The sequence below is a fragment of the Pteronotus mesoamericanus genome, unplaced genomic scaffold (genome assembly GCF_021234165.1).
Source record: "Pteronotus mesoamericanus isolate MK-2021 breed Mesoamerican mustached bat unplaced genomic scaffold, CSHL_Meso_final scaffold_125, whole genome shotgun sequence".
Classification (NCBI taxonomy): Eukaryota; Metazoa; Chordata; class Mammalia; order Chiroptera; family Mormoopidae; genus Pteronotus; species Pteronotus mesoamericanus.
Window position 1 is genome coordinate 4,874,315 of NW_026555304.1, and position 16,255 is coordinate 4,890,569.

Sequence of the window (16,255 nt, forward strand, 5' to 3'; positions counted from 1 at the left end):
ATTCCTCCCTGGCTGGTGTGGCTCAGTGGATTGAGTGCTGGCCTGTGAACCAAAAGGTTGCAGGTTCAATTCCCAGTCAGGGCATATGCCTGGGTTGTGGGCCAGGTCCCCAGTTGGGGGCATGTGAGAGGCAACCTATCGATAGATCTCTCGCACACTGATGTTTATCTCCCTCTCTTTTTCCCTTCCTTCCCCTCTCCCTAAAAATAAATAAATAAAATCTATTTTAAAAAAGTAATTCCCATTTGTTTTCTTAAAATTCCATAACCCAAAAGACATCCTTTTCCAACTACTTTGTGTTTGAGACATTTTCTAAAATTCAGATTGGAAGCTCACTGAGATGAGTAAGCTGTGGACCAGATGGCTTTGAGCCCCTTCTCAGCCTGTCTTCCCTGCACCCCTCTTGCCCTTTTTATGCTGTGGGCACCTGCTTAGCAGCCAGCACTGGGAGGAGCCCACAGTAAAGTAATAGGTTTCCTGTTCCTTGATTCTTGAAGCAGAGAGAAGAAATTGTCACTCTTGTTGGGATGCCCCAAGGGACTGACTGAATCAAACCTCATACCCTAGGCATAGGTGATGTTCCTCAGAACACATCCCTCTTAATGATTTTCCTGGCACAGCAGGCAAGCATCCTGAACCTAATCTGTGCGTAGCACACGCTGGGGCAGAGCTTACTTGCACTTGCATGGGTGTGTCTGTAAAGTATAGACATTGGTTTTAATTTAATCAGCAGTTAACCCCACTTCACAGAGTGAAGGAGGGTAAGTTGTGTGTGTATTATTAGCTCATGTGCTTGCCCATTTAAACTCTATTTAAGGAATCCTTGACCCAAAGGAATAATGTCCAGTGAACTGGAGAGAAAGGGCCTCTGGCTCTTGTTGGTGCCAGAATCTGCCTTATTTAGATTATTTTTGGATCTATATAGTTCTGTTTGAAAGAGATTTTCTTCAGGGACCAAGAAGACAGCAGAGCAGAGAGAGCTAGGCAGAGGTGACTATGCCCCCTTATTCTCCACTGCTGCAAAGCGTCCAGCTTTTATACCTGTGAGAATCAGGGCAGGGTTTGTGAGTCTACCTGGTTTTGTTGGACACAACATAAGTTTCAGGGGGAGTGTCAAAATCAGGGGGCAGTGCAATGACAAGCTTATGGGCAGGTCACAGATTTGCTTGAAAACAAGCATCTTATAGGCCTGAGCACTTGTCCAAAGCTTGTCCTGGGATCCCCAGGCCCCCTTTCCTTTTCCTCCCTAGCACACAGCAGCCCTCATACATCTGCTGTGGCCCTAAGCATCTGATGACCAGAGGTTCTTCAGAGAAGAATTTAAGACCAACGGGGCTATTCCCTGCAGGCCCTGGGAAAGCCACATTGCAGGACCAAGAGGAAGGGTGTGCTTTTGTGAGTCTCCTGTTCTGTCCCCTATATTTACACGCGTGATCTGTGCTGTCTACATAGCAATGATAAACTTATGTCTCTGTGATGATCAGCATACCTCCTGGTGCAAATTCTGTGAGAGCCAAACTTTGAAGTCCCTCGCATTGGCTCTCTCCATTTCAAAGATTTCTCCTGCCATTTAAAGGTAGAACAGTTTCTGGATTATCATCAGTTTCATAAAAGCCTTGTTGACAGACAACATAAGTGTATAAGGGTATGCAAAAATGTTTCTGATGTTGATGGAAAATGTTAACATTTAACAATCTGTCTGTATTTGTACATATACCCTCATAATCCACCTTTCACACTCAGTTCTCCGCTGGTTCCATCCCCTCCCCACTTAAAGATGCCAAATTTTTTAAATGTTAATACACTTTATATTTTAGAGAAATTTTAGGTTTGCAGAAAAATTGAACATAAAGTACAGAGTGTCCTTATGTTGCCCCCCACCTCTTCTGCACATACAATTTCCCTCATTAGTAACATCTTGCATTAGTGTGGTACACTTACTACAATTGACAGGCAAATATTGGTGTATTATTATTAACTGAAGTCTGTCCAATACATTCACTAATGTATTGTGAATATATTCTTGTGGATGTATATTCATTCTTGGTGTCGTGTATCCTATGGGTTTGGAAAAATAAATAATGACATATCCACCATTATAATATCATACAGACTAGTTTCACTGCCCTAAGCATTCCCTGTGCTCTGCCTAGTCATCCCTGGCAACCACTGATCTTTTTACTGTCTCCATAGTTTTGCCTTTTTCAGAATGTTATGTTCTGTAGTTGGAATCATACAGTATGGTGTCTTTTCAGATTGGCTCCTTTCTCTTAGCAATAAGCAGTTAAGGTTCTGCTATGTCATTTCTTTTTGTCACTGAATAATATTCCACTCTCTGGATGGAATTTATTATCCACTTACCTACTAAAGGGCATCTTGGCTGCTTCCAAGTTTTAGCAATTATGGATAAAGCTGCTACAAACATCTCTGTGCAGGTTTTTGTGTGGACATAAGATCTCCATTCATTTGGGCAAAATACTGAGGAAGAAGGTGGCTAGATCATAAGATGCTGTATCTAAAAAGAAAAATTTATTGGGGTGCTGGAAAGCTTTCATTGTGCTTACAGACTGTGTGTTTCCCCAGAGACGATGACCATGAGGACGGGTTCTGCCAGCCTTACCGGGGAATTGCTTGTGCTCGCTTCATTGGGAACCGGACCATCTATGTGGACTCCCTCCAGATGCAGGGGGAGATCGAGAACCGAATCACAGGTAGGAGCACCAGCTTTCCTTGGGAGACAGTCACAGGCATGGGCGCCTCTCACCATGCAGGTGGTCTGCTTGTGGGTGTTTTATCAGTTCCTGCCATAGACAGTGTGTCCCTGCTCCATGTCTCCTACAATGGAAAGAGATCTTTTTTAGAAGCAGTTGCAGTGGCTGCCATGGTTTGTTCCTCCCATTTGTATATTTAAATTGGCAATTGTGGGTTGTTGAGAATAAACTGTACTTCTGACACACTGGATTAGGCCAGCCGTGTGGGTCCTGAACCCTGAGTCCGTCTTGCCCTCACTGCCTCAGCCGGGGTCTCCTGTCCCAGGGCCAGCCACCCTGGTGCAGGCAGCCCGGACCCACGATACTCACTGTAGTTGACCTCTTTGTTCTGTCTTTCGTGACTCCGCACCCTCCTGGAGTTGTGCTGGTTAAAAGGTACGTGTGTCCAGTCTCAGTTGTTTGGGAGAGGTTTCAGGTCATGTATGGGGAAACTGCAGTGAGCTGAGGCCTGTGGCAGCCCTCAGCTCCCAGGGAACATGTTAAAGCATGAGAGAAATGAAGCAAATTTTTCAGGAATGAAGCAGGTCGTTCTTCATCTTGTTAGGAGTTACTATCTCTGGTTGAATATTAGACTTCAAAGCACTGATTTTTTACACATTGATGTAAAGGTCTTCTTGGGGGAACCTCTTGAGAAGTGAGGAAATAGATTAAGTGAAAGCTCCACAAAACATCTTCCTCCTGTCTCTTCCGTCCCCACGAAGGCACACACATTTCTTGCTCTGGATGCTCTAAGAAACCAGGAAAATCTTGTGAAGAATGCAGGTGTACCAGTTTAATTTGGTTCTCTACACAGTAGTTTTTCAAATGTCCTCACCCAAGGACATTTTTTTCATTGCTTTTGGAGAGAGAGGAAGGGAGAGAGAGAAACATCAATTGGCTGCCTCCCACACGCACCCGGACTGGGGATCGAACCCACACCCACACATGTGACGTGCCCTGACTGGTAATCAAACCCGCAACCTTTTGGTTATGGGATTATGCTCTAACCAACTGAGCCACACTGGCCAGGGCTCTACATGGTAGTTTTTGACCTCAGCTGCCCACATGAATCACTGGTTGACCTCTGATGCTGGGTTGCCCAGGAGAGTCTAATGATGCTTGCCTTGGTAAGGGGCAGGCATGAGGACCTCAGGCAGAAACCCATATAGGTGTGATTCAGATATCCTTCTTTTGGGTTGGCCCAAAAGTCCATATGGTTTCTTTCATAAAGTAAAAGACAAATTTTTTATTTTCACTAATAACTGTATTGATTTGGATGTTTTGAGTATGTTGGCTATCTCTTGCTATTGGCTTCTAGTGTGTACAGGCCAGGGATACTGCTAAACATTTTCTAATGCATGAGACAGCCCCACAGGAAAAAAATTATTTGGCCCAAATGTTAATAGCACCAAGAAACTTTGCAAACCACTTCTGACATGTTTGCTCAGTCACAGCACCTTCTCCATATACTGCACAAATTTTCTTCCATCTTCAGTTCTCAAATAGCTACACAAAAATTTACCAGTTTTGATAAGTTTTTTAGAAATGCATGATCATATGACAGTTGTCACAATTTAATCTAACAAAGGTGTTTTGAATGAAGTTTGAATAAAGCACTGCTAGAGCCATCATATGGAAAAAAACTAAATGAGCTTTTTGGCCAACTCAATGCATTTAGGTCAACTCTGGCCTTGCCCTTTACTCTCAGTCTATAGAGTCTAAGATCACGGTTATGGGAGGGTCTACCTGGCCTATATAGTTCCAGAGCCATGTGAGGACAGGGCCAGGTGTCCAGTGAGAAACGGAAGGGCAATAGTGGGACTTGGCAAATCCTGGAAGACGCCCTCTGGGTCCAGTGGTGAGAATGTTTTGAAAACATTGCTTTCTCTCATTGCTAAAGCTTTTTATGCCATTTAAAGCAGAACTTTGCAAACCTTCTGGCCACAACATGCAGTAAAAGGAGTATTTTACATTGTGACTTAGTGTATGCATGCATGTATTTCATAGAATTGAAATGCATTACAGGAAATAATCTTTACCCTTAATAAAGACAGTGCACTTGGATTTTTCTCTTTAGTTTTATTTTATTAAAAAAAAAGTTGGTTGTACCCTTTATGTGACCTATGCACTCTGATATCCTCTCTTCTGTTCTAATTATCTTTTAAAATGCTAGCCACAGACTGCAGAATTAATTTTACAATCCACTAATTGGCAAACGCTGATTCAAGGCCCACAATTGTCCCTCAGCTGTTTCTTCAGGAATTGTGTAAAGGACTGGGCAAGTTGGATATATGATCAGACTGATTTTGTAGCAGCTTTTAGATAAAAGTTTAGAATGAGGAATCTCTAAATTTGTGGATTTTTAATTTTAATTTTATTTTTATTTTTTATTGTTTTAAAAATTTTTTTATTGTTGTTCAACTATAGCTGTCCCCATTTTCCCACTGTTGCTCTCCCCTGCCTTGCCTACCCCCCTCTCATATTGAACCCTCCTCCATCAATTGTTGTCCATGTCCATGGGTCCTCTATACATGTTCCTTGACTTGCCCCTTCCCTTTCTTTCCCCTGTTATCCCCCTCCCCCCGCCCCCCTGGTCACTGTCAGTCCTCTCTTTCGAAGTCTCTGGTCCTATTTTGCTCTCTTGTTTATTTTGTTGATTAGGTTCCACTTATAGGCCAGATCATATGGTATTTGTCTTTCACCACCTGGCTTTTTTCACTTAGCATAATGCTGTACAGTTTCATCCAAGCTGTTGTGAAGAGTAGTAGCTCTTTCTGCTGTGTAATATTCCACTGTGTAAATGCACCACAGTTTTTTGATCCACGCATTTACTGATGTGCATTCAGGCTGTTTCCAGCACTTGGCTATTGTAAATAACACTGCTGTGAACATTGAGGTACATAGGTTGAACTGATGTTTCAGGATTCTTGGGGTATAATCCCAGCAGTGGGAACACTGGATCAAAAGGCACTTCCATTTTGAACTTTCTGAGGAAATTCCATACTGTTTTCCAGGGTGCCTGCACCAGTCTGCATTCCCACCAACAGTGCACTAGTGTCCCCTTTTCTCCACAGCCTCGCCAGCACCCATTGTTTGTTGACTTGTTTATGATGGTCGTTCTGATCACTGTGAAGTGGTATCTCGTTGTAGTTTTAATTTGCATTTTTGTGATGACTAGTGATGCTGAGCATCCTTTCATATGTCTCTGGGCCCTTTGTCTGTTACCCCTGGGAGAAGTGTCTGTTCAGATCTTTTGTCCATTTTTTAATTGGATTGTTTTTCTTCCTGGTGAGGAATCCTGTAAGTTCTTTATATATTTTGGAGATCAAACCCTTGTCCAAGGTATCATTGGAAAATATATGTTCCCATATGGTTAAATTTTTTTAAAAATTTGATTTGAAGGTGTTCTAGACTGACTGTGACTTAGAGACTGCGTTTGTTGTGATGTCCAGTTCAGAGAGCATGCTTGTCAGAGCTACTTCCCAGGACTCTGGGAGCTTCTCAGGAAATGAGCTCCAAGAAGCCTTCAGAGTGATGTGCAGGGTGTGGGCGAAAGAGAGGACATGGATAAACTCAGCACCTAGAACCATACTTACAAAAATAAGCCCTCACTTGATACCTCAGGGAGAGGGAAGAAGGAGGAATACTACAAGGATCAGCTCTGACAATGGATCAATCAATTTCCTCAAAAGAAAGACTAATGGCTTTCTTAGTCTTTCCCTGCCCGGGAGTCAAGGCCAGCCGCTCATCCTTGTGGCCGCTAACTCCACAAAGATGTGACTGAACTTGATTCACACCTGGGTTTGTGGTCAATCTCTGTTCCTCAGTTTTAATGTTAGCCAGAAGTGACCTGGAGGACAAAGGATGTGTGACCCGCATATCACAGAGTGCCTGGCATGAAGCGTCAGGTGCAGTGCGCGGACACAGCTGTTACCCATCCTTGCAGGCCATTCTTCCTTTCCATTTTACAACCTTCCTGTGGGCTTTCACTCCCCAGATTTGCCTGTAGTAAAGAGTTGGGTAAGGTGGAACTGGGCTCCTTGTGCAGCTGTCTAACCTGGAGCCTAACCTGGAGCCTTCCCTGGTGCCTGGTGGGTCTCCTGGGGATAATGGGTCCCAGCAGCACCACCTGCTGGCCAAAAAGGGTATGGCATGAGAAGGGTGGCACTTGGGTTTCCCAGAAACTAAATTCCAACCTCTCTGAGCAGGATGTGTAGGGGAAGGGGCCACTCTTTCTTTAGCTGCCCAAGATCAAATCCTTATAAGCAGGTCTTTCACAGGTCAAAGTGAGGTGGGCCTTCTGGCTGATGACTTCCTTTGAGGCCCGACTGCCACAGCCTTTCCTCCTGCCCCCTCAGTTTCTCCATGTCAGGTGTCAAGTTCCTCCTTTGGGCTGGTTCATTCCCATCATACCCCATGCTGTGACACCTTGCCCTAAAAAGCAAACAGGGACCCCGGCTTCGAGCCTCCTGAGCTTCTCCTGAGGGCATGTGCATCTCTGCGCCTCCTTTATCACAAGTCTCTCCCTACTGTCCAGTTGTTCCTCAGCTCTCTGCTCAGCACCCCACCACCCTCAGCCTTCCTTCCCTCTGCCACTCCCTGTTATCTGACTCTTTCGTCCCCACTGAAGCCTCCCTAGGCTGCGGTGACCTTGCCTGCAGACCCTGAGGTGTCCGGGAGAGCAAGGCCTGGTCCCTGTGCATCTTCTTCTCCAGCTTTTCTTTCTAGAAGCCATGCCCATGACTTCACTTATGCTCTGTGCTTGCAGAACCCCCAGTCCTTAGCAGGGCCTGATGAGGCGGCTTTTAGGTCTGAAATGGGACTCTTCTGTCATGGGAGAAGCATCTAGCTGGATGACATCTTGGACCTAGTTTTCCTTCTTTTTTGTTCTACTTTTGATGTAAGTGAGGCTTCCAACCTTCTGTGTCTGGTTCAAACTAGGGTAGCTCATGTGCTCCCTGGGGCCCCTGGGTGGGAGTGAACATAGGGCGGAGGGCTGGAGGCACTGCGGGGCAGGGCTGGGGCACGGCGGGCGGGGTGGAGGCTACCCCCCTAACAGGTCTTGCGCCTCTTCAGCGGCCTTCACCATGATTGGCACGTCCACGCACCTGTCAGACCAGTGCTCGCAGTTTGCCATTCCGTCCTTCTGCCACTTCGTATTCCCGCTGTGCGACGCCCGATCCCGGGCACCTAAGCCTCGTGAGCTATGCCGTGACGAGTGCGAGGTGCTGGAGAGCGACCTGTGCCGCCAAGAGTACACCATCGCGCGCTCCAACCCGCTCATCCTCATGCGGTTGCAGCTGCCCAAGTGCGAGGCGCTGCCCATGCCTGACAGCCCCGATGCTGCCAACTGCATGCGCATCGGCATCCCAGCAGAACGGCTGGGCCGCTGTGAGTCCCACCTGCCCCCAGGGCCTCTCTTCCTGTCAGATCAGCAGGAGGGCTTAAGAACAGGCCTGTCAGCCTTAGCTCCAGGCCACACCCAGCTGGCCCCTGCCTGTCTTTGGGACCCAAGTAAGTCACTCCACCTCTCTGAGCCTTAGCCTCCATTCTGCAAGGTGAAGTCATTTGTCTGCCTGCTGGCCAGGAAACACAATTAGGAGCATAGGAGCATCAGGGAACAGGCAGGCTTCCAAACCCGCCTGTGATCCACAAGCCCCTGTCCTAACTGCTAGGTCAGGTCTCCTCCAGGGCACCCAGGGCAGAGGCTGCATTCATTCCTTGGACCAAGGGGTTCCTGAGTGCGGTAGGGCTCCTCCAGGCCCTATGAGCCTGATCCCTGCCCACTGTGCTCCCTGAATCCTGGCTGCAGGGCTTACTTGTGCGACTTTCTCAGTCGCTTAAATATTGTTTCCTCATATTACACTGGAATGATAACTACTAACCTTGAGAGTGGGAATAAAGATTAAATGAGTTAATAATATTTAGAAGGTTCTTAGAACAGTGGCCAAGCACAGTAAGTACTCTGTAACCATTCAACATATGCACATCCTAGGCCTGGCTCAGAGAGCACTGGGGGGCTCCTCATAGGAGGTGGAGTGACTCACAGGGCTGAGACATGTGCTCCCGAGGTAGCAGGGTTGTCTGCGGTGTGGGTCAGGCCCGGCATTTTCTTTCCTCTCCTGCCCAGTTTGGTTTTGGATCCAGAGCAAATGTTCCTCATGAGGTCCTAATTCTGGAATGGGGGTGCCTGGTGGGTCCTAAAGGTGGTTTCAGGGTCATGGAATAACGTCTGACAAGTTTTCTTCCCCATATATGTCCTGTTGTATCCCCTGTTTTAATTAGTGAGTTTGGGACCTGATTATCATTATTTTAAATGCTTCTTTTCTTAAAAGTTACATAAAATCCTTTGGTCTTTTGGAAACTCCAGTTTGAGTACAGGCAAAGTGGTTTGTTGTCCTTTTTAGAAGAGCTACCCAAGAAGGGCCACTTGCTCTTGATTCGGGCCTCCTAACACATCTCCTCTCTCAGACCATCAGTGCTACAATGGCTCGGGCACAGATTACAGAGGGACAGCGAGCACCACCAAGTCAGGGCACCAGTGCCAGCCATGGGCTCTGCAGCACCCGCACAGCCACCACCTGACCAGCGCAGACTTCCCTGAGCTCGGAGGGGGGCACGCCTACTGTCGGAACCCCGGGGGACAGATGGAAGGCCCCTGGTGCTTCACAAAGAATAAAAATGTACCCATGGAACTGTGCGACATACCCTCTTGTAGTAAGTATTTTTTTAAAAGTGTTCACTGTTAAGCATGATGTGGAACCAGGAGGCTGGGGGTACTGGGCACTGCCCCCGTTCCACCACCATGATTATTTGTTTTAATATCACCTCTAATTTACTCACTCTGTTTGCATTTGGGGGTCATCCTGTCAGCCCTTTTCCTGTGTGTAGTCCTGGGATTCCTTTTGCATCTAGTCTCTCCACCACTGTTACTGAGGGGAGGCACAGGCAGACTATCCCAGCGGTGTCTGCAGTTGGTGTACCCCGCCTGTACCTCCTCCTGGGCTTCCCTCATATGCTCAGCAGAGTGAGGGAAAATGCAGACTTTATCTCTTAACCATTTTTACTGCAATTTCTCTGTTAAATTATGAATAGGAGAAGAGCTTGTCATTAATGGTTGCAAGCTTTACAAGTGTTATTTTCCTATATTCCAATATTTATGTTCCACCTGCTCCAGTTGGCCTGGATACCTGAAACTGGGCTGCCTTCTGAGTCTTCCATTTTGGAACCTGGGATAAAGGGTTGGTGGAAAATTCCTGGGAGAAGACCGATAAGAGAGATAACAGGTGAAGCACATCAAGGCTCACCATTCACCTGGAAACCTCTCCTGGCAGCGGGTGTGGGGTGGGGCCCATGTGCCTCTACACTGCCAGCAGTGGGAATGCAAACCTGTGCTCATATCCTGCTCCAGGTCCCGAACTTGCATCCCCATTCACTCAGCAGGCAGTTCACAGACCTTCAACAGTATGTGTTCATCACAAGAGTAAATTTTAAGAGTGAAATGTCAGTTCTTAGATTATAGTATAGCTACTCTATGGAATGCAAGGAGGGATGCTCATGATGTCCTGATAAGGCAAAGAAGGAAGCTGTAGGACATTAGCTGTGTTATATCTGCTCGCTCGCTCTCTCTGTCTCTCTCCTTCTCTTCCTCCATCCTTCTTCCCTTCCTTCCCTTCTCTTTTTTCTTTCTTTTTACAAAAAACAAAATGAGCAAAAGTGTGTGTGTGTGTGTGTGTGCGCGCGCGCGCGCACATAAGCACCTGTATTTCACTGGGGAAGTTTGAAGAAGAAACACATCAAACTTTTAGCAGTGATTTCCTATGACCTACAGAAACATTAAAATATAAGATGTTTTTATAACGAGCAGTTATTACTTCTGTACTTAAAACTAAATCAAAACAAAGGAAAAAAATTATGTTCTTTGACCTGGCAATTGCAGGAATCTTATATTGCAGAAATACTTGTACTTAGAGGGCAGAAATGGAAGGATATTTATTGCGAATCACTTTCAATAGCTAGAAAAGAAACAGACTGTTTACAAATAGGGGGTTGAATGGAATTGTGGGCACTATGGAGGAACTCTTAGAGCTCTCTCTGTCTGCTACATGTGCTATCTGAGATAGATTATTCTGCCACAAAACCAGGAGTAGGGAAATAGGGCTGATATGATTCTATTTAGAATGAATCTATTCAAACTTCTATTTTAAAAAAATCATAAGAAACTGCTGTTTCTATATGTCAAAATAGTTGAATATTGGTTATTTCATGTTCAATGGAAAGTATACAGGGGGCACCCCCCAAAAACCCGAATTTATTTATAAAAATTGTGTATTCTTACATGTTACAAATTAAGTTTCAGTCACCTTCAAAGTACACTCCATTTGATGCAATATACCTATTGAGACTTTTTTCCACTGCTCGAAACAGTTTTTGAATGTATCGGTTTTAATGCCTTTAGTGCTTCTGCTGTTTTTTGTTTGTTTGTTTGACCGCTTCCATATTGGCAAAACATTTCCCTTTGAGGACTTTTTTCTTCCAGGGAAACAAAAGTCACTCAGAGTGAGATAGGGCCTGGGGGTCATGCTGTTTTTGGCCAAAAACTTCTGGGTACTCACTGCAGTGTGGGCAGGTGTGCTGGTAAATCACCCCTCATGAAATGGGCAAATGCATCAAAAGAGTCTTCAAAAAATTTTCACTGATGCTCAACACAGCCTCTCACAACAATACCAGCTGGTATACTGGTACAGATGGGTTCCTAAAACACTCACCTAATGGGGAAGTCTATACTAAAGGGACCCATCCCCTGAAGATAGTTGCAGTTTTTTGGGGGATCCCCTCTCATACATAAGAAATCAGGTGAACAGCAACCTATTAACAATGGAATAGCATTTGGTAAAATGGGCTGTTAGGAATACTCATTGTTCTGTAATACTACAATTATTAATAAGCATGTTCTGTTTGTAATTTTGGAAAGGTAATGAAAAAATAAATGATCATATATGAAGTTTGGATGGTGCTCATACCTCTGATCTCAGTCTGAGTCTGAGAGGTGTGGATTCTCCTTGACCCCTAATAAAGAAAATGGACAGACTCTCCACTGTCCCCTAAGGCTTCCTCCCAGTAGCGTTTTGTGTGCAGTGTTATTTTCTTTTAGTTTGGATGCCGGGAGGCCAGGCTGGGTTTGGGACCGGGGGGTCGGGGGGGCGAGGGTGAGTTTGCGGGGGGGGGGGGGGTGTGTTTATACTGAGGTGGTGTTAGTGTTCATTTTCAGAAGTGAGTTAGCTGTTTTGATCAGAAGTTACTTGTTTGCTCTCATATGGAGAGCTCGTTATCTACTAGTCATAGGGGCACCCACGTCCCATGTGATTATTCACAAGAATAGGGTAGGGAAGTGGCCCATTTGGGGGGCTGGTTCTACCTCCTTATGAGGGAGCCCCCAGCTCTGCTCCAGTTGTCAGACTGCCACCTGGGGCCCATTGTTTCTCTCCAAGTCCTGGATGGGAGACAAAGGGCTACCCCTCGCTGGAAAATGGAAGCTCTACCTGGAAGCCTCACAGTGTTCGTCTGTCTCACCATGGCTCTTCCAGAATTCTTGTGCCCCTCTATACACTGTAGTAGGTCAAACTCATCGGTGCCACTGCACTTTCAAGTCAAATGCTCTTGTAATCATTACCCGAGAAGAACATGTTAATATACAAAAAAACATGGACAATCCTAAAATACGGAATGAGGAACAAGGTCATTTCTAGTCCCCGTACTGAGTTTTCCTTCACTGAGGAAAAAGGTCAGACGTGTTTCACCAAGTTTTGTAAAGATAGAAGCAGGCAGAACACGTGTTTCCAGTGGCGCTCAGGTGTTAGGTGGGAAAAGCACTGCTGCTGGGGTTCTGGAAGGCCTTCAGGGTTCATTTGTCTTCAGGACTCTGTATTCCACTTTTTCTGTGGGGCAGCTCTGAACTGAGTCGCACAGATTGACCCAGGGTATGTGTTTTTTTGGTACATTAGCTTTTTTAGGTTGAGTGTATAATTGTGTCCCTTTGTGCAACCAACCTATCTACATATGCTTTAATACTGCAGCTGGAGGAGGGAGCAGGCCAGCAGAGAGCTTGTAGTTTTCTGAGAACTCATGAAAGCCTTGCTGTTGACAGGTCCCCGGGACGGCGGCAGGATGGGGATCCTGTACATCCTGGTCCCAAGCATTGCCATCCCCCTGGTCATCGCCTGCCTTTTCTTCCTGGTCTGCATGTGTCGCAACAAGCACAAGGCTTCGGCCTCTGCGCCCCCTCGCCGGCAGCTGATGGCGTCCCCCAGCCAGGATGTGGAGATGCCCCTCATCGGCCAGCACAAGCAGGTCTCCCAGCTTACCCTCTGCCTGCCACATTAGCTTTCTTAATCTACTCAAATCACAGCATTCTTATAAACTGTCCTTTCGTTGTTTCTCTGAAATGTGTCAGCATATTTGTGTCTTTAGAAAATACATGGTATGCGTGTTGAGGATTTGACATCCTAGTGGGAGGTTTCTCCCTCTCAGTCTTCTCTCTCTGATGCTTAAGCTGTGCCTACAGGGGGACACCGGAGAAGGGCTCAGGCTGTCTCCCTGACTTGAGGGTCAGTATGGCATTGTTAAGGGACTGAGGCCTGTTTCTGCTAGTTTGGGGTGTGGTTGGTGTTGCTGTTTTGTTTTTCAGGGAAGGATAAAGCAAACAGTCTTGTAGAGGAAGTGGCTGGGCCCCCCCCCCCCCCCATAGTAGATGTGGCTGGGATGGTGAGAGCACACCGAAATGTGCAGCACTGGAAGGTCTGTCACAGCTGCTCAGCCATGTGGGGAGGGACAGTCGCCTTACTTCCAAGCTTTGGGGGGAAATGTCACTCCCTTGCAGGTTTTGAAGGGGAAGAGTGGACTCCCACAGCTCTGTCTCCAGGATTCACTCAGTGTTTGGGGGCAGGGGTCGGGTAGCTGGACGGCAAAGAGGATGCAGAGCTCTCTGAGGTCAGCGAAGCTCCCATGAGGAGGTTGGGGTCCAGACACAGAGAAGAGGTTAGAACCATAGAAACTGAGAGGTGTGAGGTTCACATCAATTTTACCCACATGGTGCTTCTGTCAAAAGGCATCTAATTGATCACCTAATCAAGAGGAAGAAGCAAGACAGGCCAGTTAAGAGCAACAGGAGAACAGTTGGCTTGGGCTCTAAAAATGACAGAAACCATGGGATCTGCACCTTGGGTTCCAGAGAAATAGACATGGGTCTTGCTGTGCTGAGCAGTGGTGGCTGGACCTTCTCAGTGAACACACACATATCGGGGAGCAGGAAAGTCCCTGGGTGGGAGGGACACAGCTGGGACAGCACAGAGGTGACTCTGGGACCACTGGAGCTCAGCTTAGTTGGGTATGTGTGTGAATAGGTGCGCGCGCGCATACACAGTCTTTTGTGATATCTCAGCTGTACTTGGGACATAATTTGCAGCCTGACTGGGACCCATTGAAGGTTTCAGGCATCCTCATGACATCAGAGCATGTTTAAGAGCAGAAAGCAGTGTGTGGGGTGGGCTGAACCAGGGGCAGGCAGGACCAGCAGGTCCTCTGCAAGGCTGTGCTGGCAAATAGCACTAGAACTGGCCCCTCCAGAGCCCCTCAGAACTTCACTGCTCTTTCTTCTCGAGTTGCAGTGGCAGAAATGTTTCACAGGCCTTTCTTGTTGACAGGCCAAACTCAAGGAGATCAGCTTGTCCACGGTGAGGTTCATGGAGGAGCTTGGGGAGGACCGCTTTGGGAAGGTCTACAAAGGCCACCTGTTTGGCCCTGCATCAGGGGAGCCAGCCCAGGCCGTGGCCATCAAAACGCTGAAGGACAAAGCAGAGGGGTCGCTACGGGAGGAGTTCCGGCATGAGGCCATGCTGCGGGCGCGGTTGCAGCACCCCAACATTGTCTGCCTGCTGGGCGTGGTGACCAAGGACCAGCCCCTCAGCATGATCTTCAGCTACTGCTCTCACGGTGACCTCCACGAGTTCCTAGTCATGCGCTCACCACACTCTGATGTGGGCAGCACGGATGATGACCGCACCGTGAAGTCGGCCCTGGAGCCGCCTGACTTCGTGCATGTGGTGGCGCAGATTGCATCGGGCATGGAGTATCTGTCCAGCCACCATGTGGTACACAAGGACCTGGCTACCCGCAATGTGTTGGTGTACGACAAGCTGAGTGTGAAGATCTCTGACTTGGGGCTTTTCCGCGAGGTGTACTCAGCCGACTACTACAAGCTGATGGGGAATGCACTGCTACCCATCCGCTGGATGTCCCCTGAGGCAATCATGTACGGCAAGTTCTCCGTGGACTCAGACATCTGGTCCTATGGCGTGGTCCTCTGGGAGGTGTTCAGCTACGGCCTGCAGCCATACTGCGGACACTCCAACCAGGACGTGGTGGAGATGGTCCGCAGCCGGCAGGTGCTGCCCTGCCCGGATGACTGCCCCGCTTGGGTGTACGCCCTGATGATTGAGTGCTGGAACGAGTTCCCCAGCCGGCGGCCCCGCTTCAAGGACATCCACAGTAGGCTCCGGGCCTGGGGCAACCTGTCCACCTACAACAGCTCGGCGCAGACCTCGGGCGCCAGCAATGCCACCCAGACCAGCTCCCTGAGCACCAGCCCAGTCAGCAATGTCAGCAATGCCCGCTATGGGGGCCCCAAGCCCAAGGCCCAACCCTTCCCGCAGCCGCAGTTCATCCCCATGAAGGGCCAGATCCGACCCCTGGTGCCTCCTCCGCAGCTCTACATCCCTGTCAATGGCTACCAGCCTGTGCCGGCCTATGGGGCCTATTTGCCCAACTTTTACCCTGTCCAGATCCCCATGCAGATGGCCCCGCAGCAGGTGCCTGCCCAGATGGTCCCCAAGCCTGGCTCTCACCATAGCGGCAGTGGCTCCACCAGCACAGGGTATGTCACCACTGCACCCTCCAACACGTCAGTGGCTGACAGGGCAGCCCTGCTCTCCGAGGGCACTGATGATGTGCAGAACATCCCTGAAGACACGGCCCAGAGCCCCGTACAGGAAGCAGAGGAGGAGGAGGACGGCTCTGTCCCTGAGACCGAGCTGCTGGGGGACAATGACACTCTGCAGATGGATGAGGCCGAGGTCCAGCTGGACGCCTGAGGGGTACGGTGCTGAGGGGCGCTGGTGGGAGACTTCCACCACCTTGACAAATGAGCCCCAGGCACTCGGGGACTGGCTTGCTGCCTCTCCATGCGAAATCTCATCCCCAGCATCCTTTTTGCACAGAGCTGCCGCTTGGCCATTGTTTGGTCTGAGCCAGTGGCACCTAATAAACAGTGACCCCCAATGTGGCCTGCATTTCCCTAGAGGAGGATGGGAATGAGCATTGCCTGTGCCTTGAAGGAAAATGGCTGGCATTTTCCCACCACCGTCTTGCATATGGATCCAATATTGCAAAACTTTGGGACAGTAGGTTTGCTCAAGGTAGCAAGATGGGACTTGGGCTTCGTGACTCCC

General features: G+C 48.0%; 1 protein-coding gene across 1 annotated transcript in view; it reads left to right on the forward strand.

The window, feature by feature from the left end:
• ROR2 (receptor tyrosine kinase like orphan receptor 2) overlaps positions 1-15,914 on the forward strand; it is a 197,374-nt gene extending 181,460 nt beyond the window's left edge. Inside the window, exons 5-9 of the mRNA XM_054588032.1 lie at positions 2,584-2,711; positions 7,827-8,141; positions 9,222-9,467; positions 12,898-13,100; positions 14,453-15,914. Coding sequence (XP_054444007.1) covers positions 2,584-2,711; positions 7,827-8,141; positions 9,222-9,467; positions 12,898-13,100; positions 14,453-15,898 — 2,338 coding nt within the window. The 3' untranslated portion in view covers positions 15,899-15,914. The remainder of the gene's footprint in view (positions 1-2,583; positions 2,712-7,826; positions 8,142-9,221; positions 9,468-12,897; positions 13,101-14,452) is intronic.
• Positions 15,915-16,255: the final 341 nt, after the last annotated feature.